This window comes from Macaca thibetana, chromosome 11, assembly GCF_024542745.1.
Source record: "Macaca thibetana thibetana isolate TM-01 chromosome 11, ASM2454274v1, whole genome shotgun sequence".
NCBI classification, from domain to species: domain Eukaryota; kingdom Metazoa; phylum Chordata; class Mammalia; order Primates; family Cercopithecidae; genus Macaca; species Macaca thibetana.
This window is the reverse complement of record NC_065588.1, coordinates 92,348,377-92,370,482: the sequence shown is the minus strand read 5'-3', so window position 1 is coordinate 92,370,482 and position 22,106 is coordinate 92,348,377. Positions and strand designations below refer to the sequence as shown.

The window sequence follows — 22,106 nt, the reverse complement described above, 5'->3', positions numbered from 1 at the left end:
AAAATTAAATTATAAACTATGCTGAAAAAAATGAAAAATTTTATAGCTTTTTGCTGCTTAATATGACCTCACACTTACCTCTGTTTTGTAAAATAAAAACTTAAAAAAAATTATTTGAAGTTCAGGTGTACATGTGCAGGTTTGTTATATAGGTAAACTTGTGTCATGGGGGTTTGTTGTACAGATTATTTTGTCACCCAGGTGTTAAGCCTAGTACCCATTAGTTATTTTCCTGATCCTCTCCCTTCTCCTACCCTCCACCCTCCAGTAGGCCCCCGTGTGTCCATGTGTTCTCATCACTTTTGTAAAATAAAAACTTTACCTCTATTCTATAAGTAAGCAAGAGTCAGGATGTTTAAATTTTGAGAAGAATGTCCGAATCTAAAAATCTGCTCATTGTTTTCACATTCCCCAAATCTAGAGAAAAGTAAGATTTTAAAATTGTGATTTCTGGTTGGCATGTCTGTTTAGCAAATTACAGCCTGGAATTATAATAATGTTAGATGTTATACAAGGAAGGCAATTTGTAGTACAAAGTGACATCTGTTTATAATTGCTTATTTATGACAAAAGCCTTAGACCAGGAGCTTAACCTTATTCATTAGTTAATTAATATTTATTTAAAGTTAACTTGTTTCTTTCCTCCAGTAGATTGTGGACTCTTGAATGTAGAGACTGTGTTTCATAACTCTTTGTATCTCAACTAATATAGTCTATGTCTGGCATGTAGAGGACATTCAAAAGGTTGATTAATGGATGATTTCAATTAGAAAACAGATTAGAAAACAGTGCCTAAGCCTAACATGGGCTACATTGGTAATAGTGCCAGCTGAATTTCAGAGGTGAGATGGGAAGACCCAGTGCCAGTGCTGAGTCAGCAGAGGCATCATGTCTTCTCTTCGTCTCCATTCTTGGAGTCTGTGATGTTGAGGAATGCTGAAGGAGCTTTAATTGGACAAATTCTCAGCTTTCTAAAATTCTTTTCAAGTTTTGTTTTACTTACACTGAAGTTTGATCCTCCAAATTTATGATAACTTTCAAACATTTTTTTTCTTTTCACTGAAACTTTCAGAAATGTTTAGGTATTCTTTTGATTAGTGGCTCGAGGTTTTAGTGCCATGGCCAAGGCAGAAGCCAGCAGTTAACAATAGGTATTTATGACTGCAAACCATCTTGTCTTCACTAAGTAAATGGCTCAACTGGGAATCAAATCAAGGTGGGTTTTTAGTTTTAGTTTTGTGTTTCACACATAAACCTATGCTTTTTTTTCTTTTCCATCACATCCTTGCACATAGCAGGTAGAAAATGTAAATACAGACATCATAATGAGGCATAAAGCTTTTTTTAAAAAAAAACTCTCCTTTGTTCTAGAAAGGATTGAGACTGCTTGAAGCAACATATATAGTATAAGATTAAAAATAATTAAATAATTCGGAGGAAGAGAGAATAAGGATAGGAGAAACAAAATCCATGGCATAAAGCCCTCTGTACTTTAAAAGAAGTGGGCCACAAGGTTGACATGGAGCTTCCTACTGGCCTGTGCAAAAAAGGAATCAGATATCTATTCCATGGCAACTGACCAGCTACTGAGAAGTACAACTGTTTTTTGAGGGGATAGAGGTACTGTTCAAAGAGGATACTGTGAAACATAATAAATTATATCCTACCATTAGTAAAGCTGTTGATGCTTACCACGTTTCTTAAAAAGTACTAAATCCAACTTGTCAACGATCCAGTTTTCTTTTTCTTTCTTATTACAGTTTTTGTTATTTTTTAAAAATAACATCACTGAAAGAAGGGGAATTTTAAAAAGTAGTTTGCAAATGATAGTTGAGTCTTAGGACTTGAGATATACAGCTTAAACATTGCAGTTTTTGTTTTCTCTTGGTCTAGGACCTGCTTCATGCATTAATTGACACCTAGTGTTTTTGGGGCAGAGTGCTAAACCCTGAGAATACAGACTTAAGTAACATTCTCTGTTTTAGAACCCTTAGTCTAATGGAAAAAGAAACCATTATAATGCAGTACAGTAAATATTATAGGAAAGGGTAGGGCCAACTGCTGTAACAAACACAGGGGATATCAAAAGGTTTCACAAAAAATAGTTGTCACCATGAAACTGTTCATGATTCTAAACAGAGTTGGAAAATATAGGCAATATAGAAAACAGGATATGTTCCACTGGGAAATGACCCAGTTAATTCATCTATATGAGCATGTGTTGTTATAAACACAAGATACTCAAATCAAGTTTTTAAAACAAGTTAGCTATTCTGAATAGCTATTCAGAACTAGGTACTAGACTGTGAAGAGACTAGAGAGGTACTAGAATATGAAGGAGTAACCGTATTATTTTAAATAAGATATAAACCATATCTTCTACTAATTCAGAGTAAGGATAACAGATGACGTGCCCCCAAAAGAAAGTAGCCTGAAATAATTGGCCATTAGGAGGGAAAAAGATGGTACTCTCATAACAAATTTGGCTGCTCTTAAAAAAAAAGTAAAAGAAAAAAAGGAAAACAAACCAAGATGGAAATTTCTTCCTAAACAAAAATTGTTGACTCCAGAGAGGTGGGAATAAAGTTTAGTGATTGTCCTTGTGATGATTTCTGAGCTTATCACACATGGTTAACTAATATAAAAGCGGGGCAGCTGGGAAATGGCTGGTTCTTAGCCTTACATGTAGCCAAGCCAGATTTCAGAAAAGGAAAAAAAATAATGCCAGAGGTAGGGAGATCTGATAGAAAGCAGTTCTACCAGTCCAGGGCCCCACCTGTGTTAGTAGTGGAAAGAAAGGAAAGGTATGAAGACACTGTGAAAGAACAACTTTTAAGTGGCTGTGTGGGATTGGGAAATGGGATCAAACCTTAGGGAACTGGAAGAGTTCTTTGAATAGAATCAAGAAATCTGGGGAGAAACCTGATTCAGGGAGTATAAAAGTCATTTTTGGAATTTTTAGAAGCCTATTCAATGTGTGGTGCTATGTTCCATGGAAATGTTGAGCAGACAATTAGACTGAGGTCCTGGGGAGGGAATACAACTGTGGAACTAGAATGGCAGGCATCTTCACAGAGATACTAGTTGAAGATGTGAGCATGAGTAAGAGCTAGGGAGTGAAGGATATGGCAAGAAAATCGAAGGACCAGGGCTGGAACACTGGGACATATCCATATTTTTGAGTTGGAATAAAGGAGGGGAAAGGAAAACATTAGACAAGGCAAAGAAGAGAAGGAAGGGGTTTTAACCAGATGACATGTCCGTAAGGGCTGTAAGTAGATAGAGGTCAAGGTTATTGGACAGAAAAGACTTTGTTGATCAGGGTAGGGGCTGCCCTTTCAATAGCAAAGGAGCTGGAAGCCCGATAGAAGAAGGGGAAAGGGAGGATGATGGATGAGGAGGTAGAAGTAGCAGTCATAGCAGTCATAAACTCCCTTGGAGTTTAAGGAAGGAAGGAGGAAAACTAGAATAGTTAGTGGGTAGATCCATCAAGCAGAATTTTGTTTATGTTGTTAGGAAACAGTCTTGTGATATAGGAAGGTTCAAGATTCTAGGACAAGAGATTAGTTTAGAGATAATTAAAGAGTATGATTTCTAGGGCTCAGGATTTTGTGGATAGAAAATACTCTGACACTTGTTGCCACTCCTTCATGCCCAAAGCAGTTGTCCTTAATTGGCCCTGGCAAGTAGATATGGCCTCCCAATCCTCTGCAGAATCATTTGGTCCGAGTTGCCGTAACAGGTTGGGCTTTTTCTAGATATACAACCATAGTGATATACAGTCTGCTGATTTGCTTAACGAACATGAAGTTTGAAGGTACATGGGAGTTGGCCTACACGAGTTCTAGGAGGAAATATATTGTGTAATGTATTGAGGAGCCAGAGTGAAAGAAACTTAAGTTATAGGTAAAGTTTTTCATAATAGAGAAAATTTTAGGAGTCAGAAGCAAACATATTTTGATTTAGATTTGACTTTTACTTAAAGCCCAAAATTTGCGTGACTGTCCTAGGGTTACTTAACAATATGTATGCAAATCTTAGAACCCAAAAATTTTCAGGATGCTTAGAGTCTCAAAAAATGAGACCTAGACTAGCTTTTAACTCTTTACTTCTTCTAATTTCACTCTGTATTTTACTCTCCACAAGCAACTAGTTGTTGTAACCTATATCTAATACAAGTTTTTTCTGGTAAATGAAACTATTTTCTTACTATTTAAAAATATTAATTTTAGGTTTTGGATACAAAGGACCTTATAATAGAAAAAGTAGTGATCAATGGACAAGAAGTCAAATATGCTCTTGGAGAAAGACAAAGTTACAAGGGATCGCCAATGGAAATCTCTCTTCCTATCGCTTTGAGCAAGTATGAATGTTATGATCTTTCTCTTTTACAGCTAAATAATGGGGAAAATTTTTTTTTTTTTTTTTTTTTTTTTTTTTGAGACGGAGTCTCGCTCTGTCGCCCAGGTTGGAGTGCAGTGGCCGGATCTCAGCTCACTGCAAGCTCCACCTCCCAGGTTTACGCCATTCTCCTGCCTCAGCCTCCTGAGTAGCTGGGACTACAGGCGCCCGCCACCTCGCCCGGCTAGTTTTTTGTATTTTTAGTAGAGACGGGGTTTCACCGTGTTAGCCAGGATGGTCTCGATCTCCTGACCTCGTGATCCGCCCGTCTCGGCCTCCCAAAGTGCTGAGATTACAGGCTTGAGCCACCGCGCCCGGCCGGAAAAATATTTTTAACTAATTAAAATATATTTTCTTTTTAAATTTTAGTTTGTAAATATGTAACGATTGGTACACTACTTCTCCTCATCTTCTGTTCAGATTAAAGTTGATACAGCAGTTAAAATTATATATACTTAAGATACTAAAAATGTTGTTTGTATATAATACAACAAGGACTTGGGGAACTGTTAGTTTTTACACGATTCATCTTTTTACTATTATCTAGAGTATGGTGGGGGCATGCCATCCTAAGAAGGCATTTCAAGATAACCTGGGCAGCTTTTACAAGCTGCACATTCCTTGCCCTTGCCCCAGAGGCCAGCTGCATTTATTACCGGGACAATGATAATGCCAAAGATAGAACTGTTACAGTGCAGCAATCTTGGGATAAGTGCTTTAAATGCATTCTTGTATCTAATCCTTACAGTAACCCTGCTGGTATAATCTACACTTAAAGATGAGGAAAGGGAACCTTAGATAAATAACTTATTCAAGAAAGTGGCAACCAGAATTGTCATATTGGGAGTATATGTCACCTCTTGATATACTGGGGAGGGGAAAAATGGTGGAAATTATTGGCCTAGAACAAGGGTGATCTACCCTAGTTGTTCAGTGGCCAGTGTTTTCATGCTTTCTCTTTCCCTTTAAGAGAAGGGAAACGCTTAAGTCTAACTTGTGAGGTAGATGGTATTCACCCCATTCTACAAGGAAACTGTGGCATAGGGAGGTCAAGTAATTTCTCCAAATTTACGGTACCAGTAAGTGATAGAGTCGGGATTCGAACACGCTGGTCTTAAAGCTCTGCTGTTCCCTTATTATCAGTGCTTCTCAAACTCCCTGGGGTAAAGGACCAATTTTTATCCTCTTCAATCTGTCATAGACTGATACTTTTATAAAGTGCAATAAAAATGAAATATGAGGAAGAAGAGATGAAATACAAGCACACATTTTTTATTATTAGATTCAACAGACATAAAAATGACTCTAAAAGTTTTGCAATGCTGACTCCCAACTTCTGGTCTTGTCTTGTCCTGGGCCAGTAACAGTTTGCAGACCAGCACTGCTCTGTGTCATGCTGTGGCACCTGCTGCTGTGGTAGTTGAAGCTCCAAAATGATTTCTTTCACTTTTCCACTCTAATAAAAGATTAAATGGTATCACAGATGCAAAGTACGTGACACACAATGGGGTACTCAACCACTGTTAGTTGCCATTACGCCTTCGCTAGCAGTTAGCCTGGGAGAGGTAAAGGACCCACAGGCTGGCAATTAGGTAGGAAAACTGAGAGGAGACTTACCCACTGAGGATACGGCATTCCTAGAGCTTACTGTCAATCAGTGATGAGAATGCATACTATGTTATTTATATTACTCAGTGTATGTATTACGAGTTTAAATTTTCACTAGATAGAATCATACTCTACTAATATATTTATTTGTTTCATACAGAAATCAAGAAATCGTTATAGAAATTTCTTTTGAGACCTCTCCAAAATCTTCTGCTCTCCAGTGGCTCACTCCTGAACAGACTTCTGGGAAGGAACACCCATATCTCTTTAGTCAGTGCCAGGTAAAAAGGATTCCAGAATGATTTCTGATGCAGAAAACTCCCAGCACACAGGGTTGAATGAAGCAAAATGAACAGTGGTTTTATGGATTATGTGGGTTTTACCTAATATAATATATTAATTGATCTATAAAAACATATAAGATAAATTATTTATTTTCATTTTATCTTTCACTATTAATACACTCATGCATTACTTTAAATAAGAAGCTTCTTTCAGTTTGGAAATATGTCCACCTAGACTGGACTTTCTAGGCCTGACTTAGAACTTGGCAGAGAGTAGGTACTCAGTAAATAGTCATAAAATGAAAGGAAAAATTAATAAATAATATGTACTGGTTATGAAAAATGCTAATAGTAAAGAAATGGGAAGTGAAAGATTTAATTTCCAAACCTTTTCCAGACACCATTGCCCAGAGGTAACCACCACTGAGTTTGGAATGTAACTTTTCCATATTTTTCTTACATTTACAAACATATATCATATCAATATATTAACTGTACCTCTGTTTTCCATTTTAAAACTAAAGGTAAAGAGCCATACGATTAGAGATAACCTGTCACAAGGATAATGCTTTTCAAACTGTCTTCTGAAAGAAAAAATACCTACTTTTCATAGCAATCAAATAATGCACAATTAAGAGAACTGACTTCATTAAGCATTTGCTCTATTTCCAGGCATTGTGCTAGATTCTTTACATGTTTCATCCCTCCCAATATTCCTGTGTGTTAGGTTCAAATTTCAATACAAGTCCTTTTAAAAAAGGAATTAGCATATGAATCAGACCTGTTTACTTTCTATGGCCACTTGAAACATCTTTTTAATCTAAGAAACCCTCAGTTTAATAATCTAGAAGACATGAAATGTTATACATAAGAGTGTACAAATTGCACAATCTCTATCTCATGAATATCTGATTTTCAGGCAGTATTTCTTAATAGAATGTCTATTAACCAAAGTTGGCAAGAAATGCAAGATTTGTGAGTCATGAAAATGTTAATTTTGAATATATTATTCCATTTCTTATTGGCAGCAATGTTGGGAATACGGGAAACAGATTTCAGCTAAATTAATAAATTATTGCAGCTGATAGAAAACATGTAGACATGATTTTGTTTGATGAAGTTGCTTACGGTTGTTCTGTATGCATATTTGCCTGGGTTTGGCCTTATCCAGTGAAATGCATTTAAAAACCCCTTTGGTATTGCCATGTCACCTAACTAGAAACCATCAAGGAACTCTGGAGGCATGGTCTTGGAACTCTATTTTGGGAGAGAGAACCAGGTGGCTTTGCTAGTCCTATTTAATCCATCTAGAGGTCATTTGGGAGCCTATATCTTTGGAGAACTTTCTGGAACTAAAATGAAAAGACCTGGAGTTTGGGGGTTTTAAGAAAGCTTGTGGTGGAATGAAGTATGTTTAGGATTTGTAATAGCTTCAGAGAAGGGTGTTAATATCAGAATTCCTTTGAGTTAGTAGACTATCTCAATGAGGCTGGGTTTCCATTCCATTGCTCACCAGCAGTAGACAGACTTATTTGTACACAGACTGGTTATAAGATTGTAGGTGCTCTTTTTTTTTTTTTTTTTTACTTTTGAGACAGGGTCTTGCTGTGTTGCCCAGGCTGTAGTGCAATGGTGTGAATTCGGGTCACTGCAGCCCAGAACTCCTGGGCTCAAGCGATCCTTTTACCTCAGCCTCCTGAGTAGCTGGGACTACAGGTGTGCACCACCATGCCCAGCTAATTTTTTTTGTGTAGAGGTAGGGTCTCACTATGTTGCCCAGGCTGGTCTCAAACTCTAGAGCTCAAGCAATCATCTGAGCCTCCCAAAGTGCTGGGATTGCAGGAGTGAGCCACGGCACCCGGCCTCTGGTCATACTGGATGGAACCAATGTTAATAACGATTGGTGTGGCAGTAGAGAAACACTTTGCATATGATATGAATGAAGATGTCTAGATGGTATTGAGGGAGACTGTTCTTTCTCCTTTCTTTGCTTCTTTGTTTGTACTTACAAGGTTTGCTGCAAGATTGAAGTGTCAAGACTACAGCAACATTTCTCAGGCTGTGTTCATTAGAACACTGGCATCCCATTAGCTGTTAAACCAGAGAGAAATGGGTTTTGTGTTAAAATAAGTGTAAGAAATCAAACAGGTTTCTTTATTGTAGGTCTGTTCAGAGCCTTCAGGAGGCTAATGTTCTCGTGGCTCTGCAAGACAGGGGTGCAGTATGCCACACTTCTCAGGTCTGTTTTGCTACAGAGCCCTTTTTTCTCAGGTTTCTAAAAGCTTCTCACTGGGCACTGTTGTCGCCCAGAAGATAGAGTAGGAAACACTGCTTAACAGTTTCTCCATGCTTCAACTGAAATGTGAGGATTAACCATAGATTAAAGTGGAAAATCTGATTTTCAAAAGTCCAAGAATCTGTTTTTGGACTTTAAAAGATCCCAAGAGGCCAGGCGCGGTGGCTCACGCCTGTAATCCCTGCACTTTGGGAGGCCGAGGTAGGCAGATCACCTGAGGTTGGGAGTTCAAGACCAGCCTGACCAACACGGAGAAACCCCATCTCTACTCAAAATACAAAATTAGCTGGGCGTGGTGGCACATGCCTGTAATCCCAACTACTCAGGAGGCTAAGGCAGGAGAATCGCTTGAACCTGGGAGGCAGAGGTTACAGTGAGCCAAGATTGCGCCATTGAACTCCAGCCTGGGCAACAAAAGTGAAACTCCGTCTCAAAAAAAAAAAAAAAAAATTCCCAAGAAATGAGACCTGTTTTTATTTTTAAAAAAATATGTCTAAAAACAATGCTGCAATTTTTAATGATTTCTTAATGCCGTATCAGAAAGATAAATAGCTATTTCTTCCTGTTTCTCCCTTTTTCAGGCCATCCACTGCAGAGCAGTCCTTCCTTGTCAGGACACTCCTTCTGTGAAATTAACCTATACTGCAGAGGTAAATATTACAAATTATTAACTGAATTAAATGATGCATATCAGTAAATATGGTGCAAATGATAAGCAGAGATGATAATTGAATTCCTAGAGCTAGAATTATTTTTCTTAATGAAATTCTACCTGAAATATGTAAAAGAAGAGGCTGTGGCACTCATTCTGAATCTCTACTTTAAAGGCAGTTTTAAACATTTTAACTGTGAAAAAAAGGAAATGGAAACCAATCTGACTTTTAAAAAGGAATTCAGGGCCAGGCGCGGTGGCTCATGCCTGTAATCCCACCACTTTGGGAGGCCGAGATGGGCGGATCACGAGGTCAGGAGATGGAGACCATCCCGGCTAACATGGTGAAACCCCGTCTGTACTAAAAAAATTACAAAACATTAGCCGGGCGTGGTGGTGGGTGCCTGTAGTCCCAGCTACTCAGGAGGCTGAGGCAGGAGAATGGCGTGAACCCAGGAGGCAGAGCTTGCAGTGAGCTGAGATTGCACCACTGCACTCCAGCCTGGGAGACAGAGTGAGACTCCGTCTCAAAAGAAAAACCCCAAAAAACTAAAGAAAAAAAAAAGGAATTCAGAATCCTGGATTTAAAAATAAGAACTTAGGAACAATTTTTACTTAACTTTTAAAAGTTGACATTTGCAGGATTCAAGTTTCTATAAATGCATTCTGTAGCCATATAAGCCTAGTGGGCATATATTCCAGACTTGTCTGTATGCAATTCCAACTTATTCCCTTGGTGGGTACTGCTAATCCTTTTTGGAAAAGGTGGACTGTAATTACTAAATAATCACTATCCCAGATGCTAGACCTACTTAGACCGAGCAAATAGAATGAGGACCAACCCATATTTATGGGGCCTTCTTGCTTCCCAAATCGTTCCACAACCAAATTACACCTAGGATAGTGCAATGATATATTATACTTGGAGGCAAAGAATCCCAGGGCTCTGGCTCTTGTCCACCACTTAATAACTGTGTGAAGTCCCAGCTACTTGGGAGGCTGAGGTGGGAAGATCACTTGAACTCAGAAGTTCAAGGCCAGCCTGGGCAACATAGTGAGACCCCATTTCTAAAAATATAAATAAATAATGATGTGACCCTTGAACAAGTTTTATGACCTCACAACCTCATTTGGCACATGTATATAACGTATCACCACCTCAATGAAGGGAGGTGGCCGAACCAAATTATTTCCTGAACACTTTCATGCTTTAGAATCTATAATTGTTTTAGCCCTGGTTCAGGAGCTTCTAATTCTGTGCCTGCCTCAGTCACAGCTTTGAGTCCTGAGCCATGCAAGAAGAACATGAAAGTCTAGCCCCTGCTGGAATGTATTCTTGCTTGATCATTAATACTTGGGAGAGTCCTTAATTCTGGCATTCGTCAGAAATCAAACTTTCAGAATCATGGAGCTAGGATACACAGTTTAATGACCATATGGTTTGCCCCATAGGGGTCTTTTCCATATGGATTTCCAGAGAAAATTATTTGACAGTTTTTAGCAATAAATTTTAGTTTTTCAGTTACTACTTTTAAAGCGTTCCTCCATTTGTAACTCCAAGTGTGTGTTTTCAAAACAAAATTGTTCAAAACCATTCTGTCCTATAGTGAGTATATAACATCCTTTTGAATCTGGTTTGTGAGTGTAGGGGGAGCAGGGATGGTGGCTGCCATTGCCAGGGATGGTGCTGGGTACTTTACTTATATTATTTATTCCTTGCAACAAGCCTTTGAAGTTTTACACGTACTTGATGGGGAAACTGAGGCTCAGGGGGTATATTTATTTGCCCAAGTTTGTGCAGTTAGTTATTAGGTGGCAGAGCTGGGATTTTAATCCAGTTTCTGCCAAAACTCTGCTCTTAATGTGCATGGGTGAATGGATAGAAATTTCACATTCACTTTTAAAGAAACCAGTTTCCTATATTGCTAATTTTATTTACAAAACTGATATGTATATGTGTGAATGTGTGTGTATATATATACTTTTTGTGTTTATATATATGTGTGCATATATGTACACATATATACACATTGTGTCCGTGTGTGTGTGTATATATATACTTTTTGTATATGTATATACCTTTTGTGTTCATAGTCTGTTTATTAGATGATCAAGAAGGGGAGGAAAAGGTTATTTTACGTATATAGTTTGACACATAGAAGCTTTTATTTATGACTAGAAATGATTTTTCTCCTTGATTAGGTGTCTGTCCCTAAAGAGCTGGTGGCACTTATGAGTGCTATTCGTGATGGAGAAGTACCTGACCCAGAAGACCCAAGCAGGAAAATATACAAATTCATCCAAAAAGTAAGATCCTAGGGTCTAGATTTTTGTTTTCATTGGCGGTAAACTACAGTTAGCTTGTACACATCCAGAGGGCAAACTTACTTTTGAAATATTTCAGAATTTTGAGAACAGCTTTTGGTTTTTGTCTTCATTTCTTTTTCTTTTGTGCTTTTAAAGGGTTTTGTTCTACTTACAGATTGTTGTATTGAAGAGAGGGTTTGCTGTAGAGACAGAGTAGGGAGTGTGCCTGTTTTCATTTTCCCTCACTCCAGTCAGGGGCTGGCTTCCTGTTCTTTTGTGTTCTTACACATTCACCTGCCCTGGTGCTACAGTGGGGGCAAGTGGCTGTTGAGAGTGTTACAAAGGGAGGAGTCAAGACCAAAAAACCACTCAATTACCGTCCTGGTCATTAGACATGTATCTTTGACCTTCAATGTGTATGCATGCGGGAGAGAGTGTGTGTGTGTGTTTTCTTAATTGACCTCACAATGGATAATTTGACTTCCACTGCAGCTTCTGTGGTTCCAAGCTCCCATAACTTTGGCATCTACTTATTGCTGGGTTACTCTGTGTGTCTCTGCAACATGCCAATAGTGCTTTGAAACATAAAGGAATAAAAAAAGAAAACCAAAACCTTTTAAAAGTCAGGAGGAAAAAGGCAAACACATGGGGAAAGCACTTCCTGTAGGTTACTTTTTGAGAAATGCTTAAAATGCACCTTTTAATAGCATGTGTGATCTTGTTTTTCACATGTGAGAAGCTTTTTGTTCCTAGCAGAATAAAAGGCAAATAGATGTTTTGAACAATGTTTTGTATCACAATTTCAAGCTATATGTTAAAGATGAGAACTATTTCAGAAGTATAAAAGCAAAGTTATCACTACTAATATTAGGGGATTTGAAAGGGAATTTACTTAAATATGAATTGTCTTACTGTGTAACATTTGTGAACACTAATGCAAGCACGTGGTGTGTGTGTGTGTTTGCCCTCTTTAGGTTCCGATACCCTGCTACCTGATTGCTTTAGTTGTTGGAGCTTTAGAAAGCAGGTGAGCTTTTGGAAAAATTTTCAGGTTTGTGGAAAGATCAAAACTGAGGCATCTTGAACCTCTCTCAAGGTTAATTGGTCGATCATTTGCGTATTTCTCAAGATATCGAGCTGAAAGCTCTAGAAAAATTCAAATCTAAATATAAAATATAGGCAACAAATTAATTTTACATTTAAAAATCTTGACCAGTTACCCCTTAGATTTTTCAAGTATTGTAAAATGAGCGTGCTCTTACCTTTAGAGATCTGAATTCTCATGTAAGCTTGAACAGGTCACTCTCTTAATCTCTGTTTCCTTATCCTTGAATTTATAATGTCTGACTTTCTACCTCATAGGGTGGTTATGTGAAACAAATGAGATAAAATATATTAAAGCACTTGGAAGCCTACAAATATTACATAAATGTAATATATTTTATTAATATTTTACCAGTAGAGTACCCTTCCTTCTTAATTTTTTGTTCACTCTCAGTTTTAAGCACACTTAGCGGTTTTTAAATGTGCAGTTCAGTAGTGTTGAGTATATTCACATTGTTGTGAAACAGATCTTCAGAAATTTTTCATTTTGCAAAAGTGAAACTCTGTACCCATTAAACAATAGCTCCTCTTTTCCCTCACCCCCCAGTCCTTGGTAATGCCCATTCTATTTTCTGTTCCTACGAATTTGACTACTTTAGATACCTCACATAAGTAGAATCATACAGTATGATTTTATCTCTTTGTGTCTGGCTTATTTCATTCAAGGTATAATGACCTTAAGGTTTATCCGTGTTATAGCATCTGATAGTATTTCCTTCATTTTCTATTTGTTTCTTCTTATATAAGAGTATTCAACCTTTAAGTGCATAACAAAGTTTATACCCATTCCTGTTCTAGAATAATCTTGTAGAACAAGATTATTGGGCTCTGTGGCTCACGCCTGTAATCCCATCACTTTGGGAGGCCAAGGTGGGAGGATCGCTTGAGCCCAGGAGTTCGAGACCAGCCTGGGCAACACAAGTGAGAGCATGTCTCTACAAAAAAAATCAAAAATTAGTCGGGCATGGTAGTATATGCCTGTAGTCCCAGCAACTCAGGAGGCTAAGGTGGGAGGACTGCTTGAGCCCAGGAGGTGGAGGCTGCAGTGAGCTGTGATGGCCCCTCTGCACACAGCCTGGGCAACAGAATGAGACCCTGTATCAAAAAAAAAAAAAAAAAAAAAAAAAAAGGCCGGGTGCGTTGGCGCACACCTGTAATCCCAGCACTTTGAGAGGCTGAGGCGGGCAGATCACGATCACGAGGTCAGGGGATTGAGACCATCCTGGCTAACACGGTGAAACCCCGTCTCTTCTAAAAATACAAAAAAAAGAAAAAATTAGCTGGACGTGCTGGCGGGTGCCTGTAGTCCCAGCTACTCGGGAGGCTGAGGCAGGAGAATGGCATGAACCCAGGGGGCGGAGCTTGCAGTGAGCCGAGATCACGCCACTGCACTCCAGCCTGGGTACAGAGCAAGACTCCATCTCAAAAAGAAAAAAAAAAATAGAATAGTTTCTTATGAGTTGTGACTGGGTTTCTATAGTTATGAAATTGAGAGATGAAATGGGACCCTCAAGAGGTCTTACAAGAGGCAATAAACTAATTGGGGACACTTTGTGTCTTGGTTTTTTTCCTTTGGCCCAGCCTGTACCTCCTTAGAGAGCTGCATATCTGTTGCTGCATATACAACAGCAGGTTTGCAGCTCAGGCCATGTAACCTCATCCCTTTCCCGTAAGCACATGGTAAATGCACTCTCACTGTAGAGGTTTGTCTACAAGACATTAAATACTTTTTAGAACCAGACGAATCATTTGCTGTGAATTTCTTTTTTATTAAGCTTTTTAATCTTGCAGGCAAATTGGCCCAAGAACTTTGGTGTGGTCTGAGAAAGAGCAGGTGGAAAAGTCTGCTTACGAATTTTCTGAGGTTGGTCATGCAGTTTTCCTTTTAGTCACCGTGATAGACAGTAGATTGAAGATTTTGAGTGTGAAATGTGATGGTTTTAAGTGATACCGGGAAAGAATCAGATTGTCTTTTATGTAGATGTGCAGTTGCTACATTCTTTTTATCATTTTCATTTAAAATTAGAGTCATTAACTTGTAACCTTCATAGAAAGCAATATACAATTTTAAGAAATGTACAATGGTGATAATTAAGACATACAAATATATGTGTTGATTTTTCAGACTGAATCTATGCTTAAAATTGCAGAAGATCTGGGAGGACCGTATGTATGGGGACAGTATGACCTATTGGTCCTGCCACCGTCCTTCCCTTATGGTGGCATGGAGAATCCTTGCCTTACTTTTGTAACTCCTACTCTACTGGTAAGTGTAAATATTTCTTCATTTGAAATTGATGTCTTTCAAAAATAAACTTAGCTAGAAAAAACCTTAAAAGTCCTAATAATATGAATATATATGTAAAGAACCTTAGAGTCCTAATAATGTGTATATATATAAATCTTTTCGCTTGTTCATGTAACCCTTGTTTCTAATTGTATTGTTTATTGTGGTTATCACAATCTCGTTTTTTTGTTTTTTTTGAGACAGAGTTTCGCTCTGTTGCCCAGGTTGGAGTGCAGGGGCGCAATCTTGGCTCTCTGCAACCTCTGTCCCTGGGTTCAAGCGATTCTCCTGCCTCAGTCTCCTGAGTATCTGGGACTACAGGCGCGCACCACCACGCCCAGCTAAGTTTTTGTATTTTTAGTAGAGACGGGGTTTCACCATATTGGCCAGGATGGTCTCGATCCCCTGACCTCGTGATCCACCTGCCTTGGCCTCCCAAAGTGCTGGGATTACAGGCATGAAGCACCGCACCAGGCCTCCATCTCGTTTTTGAAAGGAAAATAATCTGGCCATTTGGGGAAGGAGAATATTATGTTCACGGTATTTGGGGATGTTGAGCATGGGGGTGCTGTGTAACAATTCATTGATAAATTATGTATCTAGACAGACTATACCAATTACACTTGGTGTGTAGGTACAATTAAAAAAAAAAAATCAGTACACCATGTATAGGAAAGGATTAGGGCCATAGTACACTGCTATGTTTAATATGCCTGTGAGCTACTTTAAATTCTTCCTAGAACCTAAGTGAGTGATGGACTAGCAAAAACATAAATAAAATACAGCACAGGACACATAGGACCCTCTAAAGTTTTATTAAATATATTTTGGGTAATAGGTGAGAAAGAAAGTGAGGGGTAAATAAGAGCAGATGTAAAAATGGAAGTAGAAGAAATGTTTCATGGAAGTTAGACACAAATAGACTGGCTTTCATTGTATTGCAAAAATTCCCTAGAATTAGGGCAAGAAAGAATGACGCTAATTTTTAGTTCCGTATTTTTTTGCTTTTTCAATTAAGGTCTCTTTTACCTTCTTTGAAGTGCTGTAGTAGAAATACAGTGGACCACCAGTGCCAGTATGCTAAGTGTTTAGGTAGGCAGTCTTTTAGATAGTGTGTAATTTGATTACTAAAATACTAAGATAATTTTCTTTTTTTTGTAGGCAGGCGACAAGTCACTCTCCAATGTAAGTTAAACTTTTTCATTATGGCCTTATCTTCAAGAAGTATTAGTTCAACTGATTTTAAAATAGCCCTTGTATTTTTATGTTTAAGAGATGGTTATAATGGACAATTTGGGGACTCTTGTCGTATTATTATATTAACAATTATATTTAATAGATTTAAGAAAAATTTATGGTTTGATCTTTTCATATATTTATGAAATATTTTTAATGCAGTGATGTATCTATTTAATATTTTCTAAGTAATTTTTGTTTTCTAATTACTTTATGCCACATTTGAGTGTATGTGTGTGTGTCTTTGGTTAAGTTAAAGATTTTGCTGAACTGAGTAACTCCCTGAATACCTCAGCTAATGTTTTCAAAAAATTGAATAACATGGAGTGTTTAGAGAATGGGTTGTTTTAGGTTAAGATAATCAGTCTTACTATTGATCACACTGTTTTCTTTAGGTCATTGCACATGAAATATCTCATAGCTGGACAGGGAATCTAGTGACCAACAAAACTTGGGATCACTTTTGGTAAGATTTTTGTTATTATGTCTTTATTGGTTCTTGTTACTGATTTTTTTTTCCCCTGCCTCCTACCACTCTGAATTGTTTTGTGTGTATCTCTTGTTTTTCTTTGTTATCATCTCTTTGGTAGGCAAGAATTTTTTTTTTTTTTGAGATGGAGTCTCACTTTGTCACCCAGGCTAGAGTGCAATGGTGCGATCTTGGCTCACTGCAAGCTCTGCCTCCCAGGTTCAAGTGATTCTCCTGTCTCAGCCTCCCGAGTAGCTGGGATTACAGGCACGTGCCACCACGCCCAGCTAATTTTTTGTATTTTAGTAGAAATGGGGTTTCACCATGTTGCCCAGGCTGTTCTCGAACTCCTGAGCTCAGACAATCCACCCGCCTTGGCCTCCCAAAATGCTAGGATTACAGGCGTGAGCCACTGCGCCCGGCTATTTTTTTTTTTTTTTTTATTGGAGACAAGGTCTCACTCTGTTGCCCAGGCTGTAGTGCAGTGGTGCGATCTCCACTAACTGCAACTCCAGGGTTGCTATCCTCCCTCCTCAGCCTCCAAAGTGGCTGAGACTATCGGCACATGCCACTATGCCTGGCTAATTCTTGTATTTTTTATAGAGATGGGATTTCACCATGTTGCCCAGGCTGATCTCGAACTCCTGAGCTCAAGTGATCCGCCCACCTCAGCCTCCCAAAGTGCTGAGATTACAGGCATGAGCTGCCATGCCCAGCCAACAAGGATTTTTTTTTTTTTTTTTTTTTTTGAGATGGAGTCTCACTCTGTCATCCAGGCTGGAGTGCAGTAGGGCAATCTCTCTGCCTTCCTATTCAAGCGATTCTTGTGCCTCAGCCCCGCAAGTATCTGGGACTACAGGTGCACGCCACCATGCTCAGCTCATTTTTGTATTTTTAGTAGAGATGGGGTTTCACCATGTTGGCCAGGCTGGTCTTGAGCTCTTGACCTCAGATAATTCTCCCGCCTTGGCCTCCCAAAGTGTTAGGATTACAGGCATGAGCCACTGTGCCCGGGCAACAAGGATAGTTTTAAAAAATTCTCTAACACTTATTACAGTGTTAGGTTCAGTCTAGGTGTTGTTTATCTAGTTCCTGATGAAAGTGGGGAAAAGTTCCACACTTTTAACATATGGACATGCAAGAGCAGAACCAGGGCTTAACTTTCTGTGCTGCCATCTGCTGGACTGGGCTTCCCATTGCTTTGGATTGACTGCCTGGGAGCCAGAGTGGGCTTAGAGTGTAGTGGTCATGCCTTACAACTGCTTTCCTCTGTAGAAAAGCCAAAAAGAAAATATCTTGATTGAAATATCTTTTCTTCTCAGCTGTGTCCGTGTTTTTATTAAAAACATTTTTTTTTTTTCAGGTTAAATGAGGGACATACTGTGTACTTGGAACGCCACATTTGCGGACGATTGTTTGGTGAAAAGTTCAGACATTTTAATGCTCTGGGAGGATGGGGAGAACTACAGAATTCGGTAAATGAGTCAAAGTTTTAAAAACCTTCATCTGAAGTTGTATAGGTGTTAAAAACTGAGTTTTTATGAAAGCATCTTTACTGTGTAGCAACCAAAAAGTCATTTTTACAAGTGTGGAAAGTGAAGTCGATGCTGGTATAACACTGTATTGATCTGCACCATTCATTGTTCTATGTAAGGTAGTTTTGATGACTTGGTCTAAATAGGGAGCTATGGGACCTCACTGGGCCTTTGCTATTAATATGGCTGTTTACTATGTTTGAATTTTATTTGGTATATTTATGTCATTTTTAAGTGTTGTCTCCTGAAAGCCAAATTTGCTGACTAGGCATTAAATCATTTTTTTAGTCTTTTTATAAGAATAAAGCCTGTATTATTGAGCAAGAAACATCAGAGAATGTTGTGTAAGTAAGCATTCTATTAAACTTCCAGAAGTTTATGCCAACATGTCCTAGTATTCCAGTCTCCAAGTTTTAGATTCCCCTAAAGTTACACCACTGAGTGAAGTAATACTTCTTATTAGCTTATTTGTGTGGTGATAGCAGTCTTTCTATATGTTTCTCCATGTTTTTTCATGTCTTGCAGGTAAAGACATTTGGGGAGACACATCCTTTCACCAAACTTGTGGTTGATCTGACAGATGTAGACCCTGATGTAGCTTATTCTTCAGTTCCCTATGAGAAGGGCTTTGCTTTACTTTTTTACCTTGAACAACTGCTTGGAGGACCAGGTAAGTAGTTGGTATTTTATGATTTTTGTTTTCTTTTTGAGGGCAATGTGAAAATTAGGAAGAATTGTAAACTATTGTTTTGTTCCATTTAATACTTCTAATTCATTCTGGATGTAGCTGCTGAAGAAATCTGTATTGTTTTCTAAGTTATCTCTTGACTTAAAACCATTAATAACCTCTAAGGTTTAAATTATGCTGCTTCATTTTTTAAACAATCTCATCAGTTTTTGAAATGAGGATAATAGTATGTACTCCCTGAAAACATTTCTATGGTACAGAAGTTTTTAAGAGTAACAAGTGAAAGTCCATCAACCTCTTTCCATTCCCCAGGGGTAACCACTGTTAGCAGTTTAATGTATATGGCTCCAGATCATTTTCTAGGTGTAAATTAACAAACAGACACATAAATACATATAGTTATTTTAATTACAAAAATGGATCATGCTATATATTGGCTCAACATTTGTGTTTTGTTTTGCTCGGTATTTCACATACACCCATCTATGTCAATACATATAAATCTGCCTCATACTTTTTAATGACATCATACTATTTCACGATAAAGCTATGCTGAGTTATGTACCCATCCCCCACTGATAGACATTGAGGTGTTCTCCTTGGTTGGTTGACTGACTTGGAAGGCTATCTGTCACCTGAATCCATTCTGCCTGTCCAGTCTTATTTTTCTTTCTAGTCATATGAAGGTTATAGCTTTTAGAACTTGGGTTATGCATTCCTTTTCTGTGTCTTCATGTGTTATCCCCTTACCTATAATTAGAATTTCTCTTCTCCCTTCCACTGAATTACATATATTCTTCAAGGCCCAACTTAAGTCCCACCTCCTTTTCTGAACATTCTTTCACTCTGAAAGTCCTCATAGATTTCCCTATTCTCTGAATGTTCTCTGTTCTCTGTGGTTAATAGTACAGTGCCAAACACACACACAAAATGTCAAATAATTACCTTTCTATGAATTGATTTTCTTTTTTACTCTTAGAGCTTTTCCTAGGATTCTTAAAAGCTTATGTTGAGAAGTTTTCCTATAAGAGCATAACTACTGATGACTGGAAGGATTTCCTGTATTCCTATTTTAAAGATAAGGTTGGATTTAAAAACCTTTTCTATTTTTCATTCTCAATATATCTCTATTTATTGACTGATTAGGTTAACTTGAATTATCTAATAGTAGTATTGGTTCAGAACTTGTTTTAGGACTCAACCTCTCATTGCATATTTTTTCTGTTTTTTTTTTTTTTTTTTTTTTTTTTTGAGACAGAGTCTGGCTCTGTCGCCCAGGCTGGAGTGCAGTGGCCGGATCTCAGCTCACTGCAAGCTCCGCCTCCTGGGTTTTCGCCATTCTCCTGGCTCAGCCTCCCGAGTAGCTGGGACTACAGGCATCCGCCACCTCACTCAGCTAGTTTTTTGTATTTTTTTAGTAGAGATGGGGTTTCACCGTGTTAGCCAGGATGGTCTTGATCTCCTGACCTCGTGATCCGCCCGTCTCGGCCTCCCAAAGTGCTGGGATTACAGGCTTGAGCCACTGCGCCCGGCCTATTTTTTCTGTTTTAAATGTGATCTTAACCACATGAACTACCTGTAGAATTTTCCTGTTTCAGAGAGATCATCAATAGTATGGTTCAGAATTTGATTTTTTACAAGTGCTTAATTTTCCTGTTTTAATTATTTAACAGCACACTAGTGATTAATATTACTTTTAGAAGATAAAGCTAGAAGAGGTAATGGATATATTAATTAGCTTGACTTAGTTCATATTGAATATATATATCAAAACATCGCATTGTGTCACATAAGTATACACAATTATGATATATCCATTTAAAATATTAATGTTTAAAAAAGTGATTTAGAAATTATCTTGATTTGGCAGATTAGACAAAATTATATATCTAAGGACTTATAAGTTTTTTTTCCAACAGGAAAGGGCATTCTGTTGTAAACTGTGAATTCTTACTATTCATAGGTTGATGTTCTCAATCAAGTTGATTGGAATGCCTGGCTCTACTCTCCTGGACTGCCTCCCATAAAACCCAAGTAAGTAGTTGCCTGCTAATGCTTTCCTTCTCATTCTCCTAACTCCTAGAGAGCCTCAAAATATCTGAAAGAGTAGTATGCCTTCCTGAAACTGTTACTAGTTAATGATGAGAGCAGAGTTCTTAGGTGTTTTGGCCTTCACCCTGAGGCCAAAAGAATAATTTCCACAGTTTGCAAATATGATTTTTTACTTTAAGTAACTGAGTGCCTCCTTTCTGCACAAGGATGGTGAGGGATTTAGAAAAGAATAAGCTATTGTATCTTCCTTCAAACTTCTGCAATAAAAATATTTTATAAGTATTATGTTAATTACAACACTTATAAGTTATTATCCCCTTTTCCCAAGGAGGTAAGTTAGGATTAGCTAGGTAAAGTGGCTTGCCCTAGGTTGCACAGCTAGTAAGTAGTAAAAGTTGAGATTCAAACCCTGGCAGTCTTATTGCCTCTGGTATACTGCTTTCTTTCTTTTTTCTTTTTTCTTGGAAACAGGGTCTCACTCTGTGGCCCAAGCTGGCATGCAGTGATGTGATCTTAACTCACTGTAACCTCTGCCTCCCGGGCTCAAGTGATCCTCCCACCTCAGCCTTGCAAGTAGCTGGGACCACAGATATGCACTACCACACCCAGCTAAGTTTTTGTATTTTTGCTAGAGGTGGGGTTTCACCACATTGCCCAGGCTGGTCTCAAACTCCTGAGCTCAAACGATCCACCTGCCTTTGTCTCCCAAGTGTTGGGATTACAGGTGTGAGCCACTGTGCCTGGCCTCAATATACTGCTTTTTTATACTGAACCCTCTCCTTCAATTGGACCTGAACCCTGGTCTTTCATGAGTTGTGTGAGGACACTGACCATGGCATGTTCCAGTCTCTTGTTGCCTTTCTTTTGGATCACCAAAATTGCCTACCAGCTTCTCTTACACTAAACAGGCCAGTTTAATTGATTTGCAGGGAGCAGCAGGAGAGAAGCTAGGAAACAAGATGAGGCCTGGTCACGTTTGTTTGTACAGCACTTTAAACAGCCAGGCTGAGAAGTGTTTGGTTGAGAAGTTACTGGGAGTTTTGAGTATGGAACAGATGTGGTCAGAGTGCCCCACTGACTGGGCAGTTCTGGTTATCATAGGCTGTGGTGGGAAACAGGAGCTCAGATAGGGAGGGGTGATTACAATAGAATGTTTCGAATTTTGTTTTGGAAACAGGTGGCACAAA

At 38.5% G+C, this 22,106-nt stretch overlaps 1 protein-coding gene and 1 long non-coding RNA gene across 3 annotated transcripts in view; one reads left to right on the top strand and one right to left on the bottom strand.

The window, feature by feature from the left end:
- The window catches only part of LOC126930317 (uncharacterized), a 590,715-nt gene that overhangs the window by 21,415 nt on the left and 547,194 nt on the right, over positions 1-22,106 (bottom strand). The gene's annotated exons all lie outside the window — the stretch shown is intronic.
- The window catches only part of LTA4H (leukotriene A4 hydrolase), a 35,245-nt gene that overhangs the window by 2,407 nt on the left and 10,732 nt on the right, over positions 1-22,106 (top strand). For both annotated transcript variants that reach the window (XM_050747166.1, XM_050747167.1), the window contains exons 2-14: positions 4,233-4,363; positions 6,170-6,290; positions 9,171-9,239; positions 11,444-11,548; positions 12,523-12,575; positions 14,444-14,516; positions 14,778-14,918; positions 16,101-16,124; positions 16,571-16,641; positions 18,008-18,119; positions 18,705-18,849; positions 19,847-19,950; positions 20,831-20,901. In XM_050747166.1, the coding sequence (XP_050603123.1) occupies positions 4,233-4,363; positions 6,170-6,290; positions 9,171-9,239; positions 11,444-11,548; positions 12,523-12,575; positions 14,444-14,516; positions 14,778-14,918; positions 16,101-16,124; positions 16,571-16,641; positions 18,008-18,119; positions 18,705-18,849; positions 19,847-19,950; positions 20,831-20,901 (1,220 nt within the window). The remainder of the gene's footprint in view (positions 1-4,232; positions 4,364-6,169; positions 6,291-9,170; positions 9,240-11,443; positions 11,549-12,522; positions 12,576-14,443; positions 14,517-14,777; positions 14,919-16,100; positions 16,125-16,570; positions 16,642-18,007; positions 18,120-18,704; positions 18,850-19,846; positions 19,951-20,830; positions 20,902-22,106) is intronic.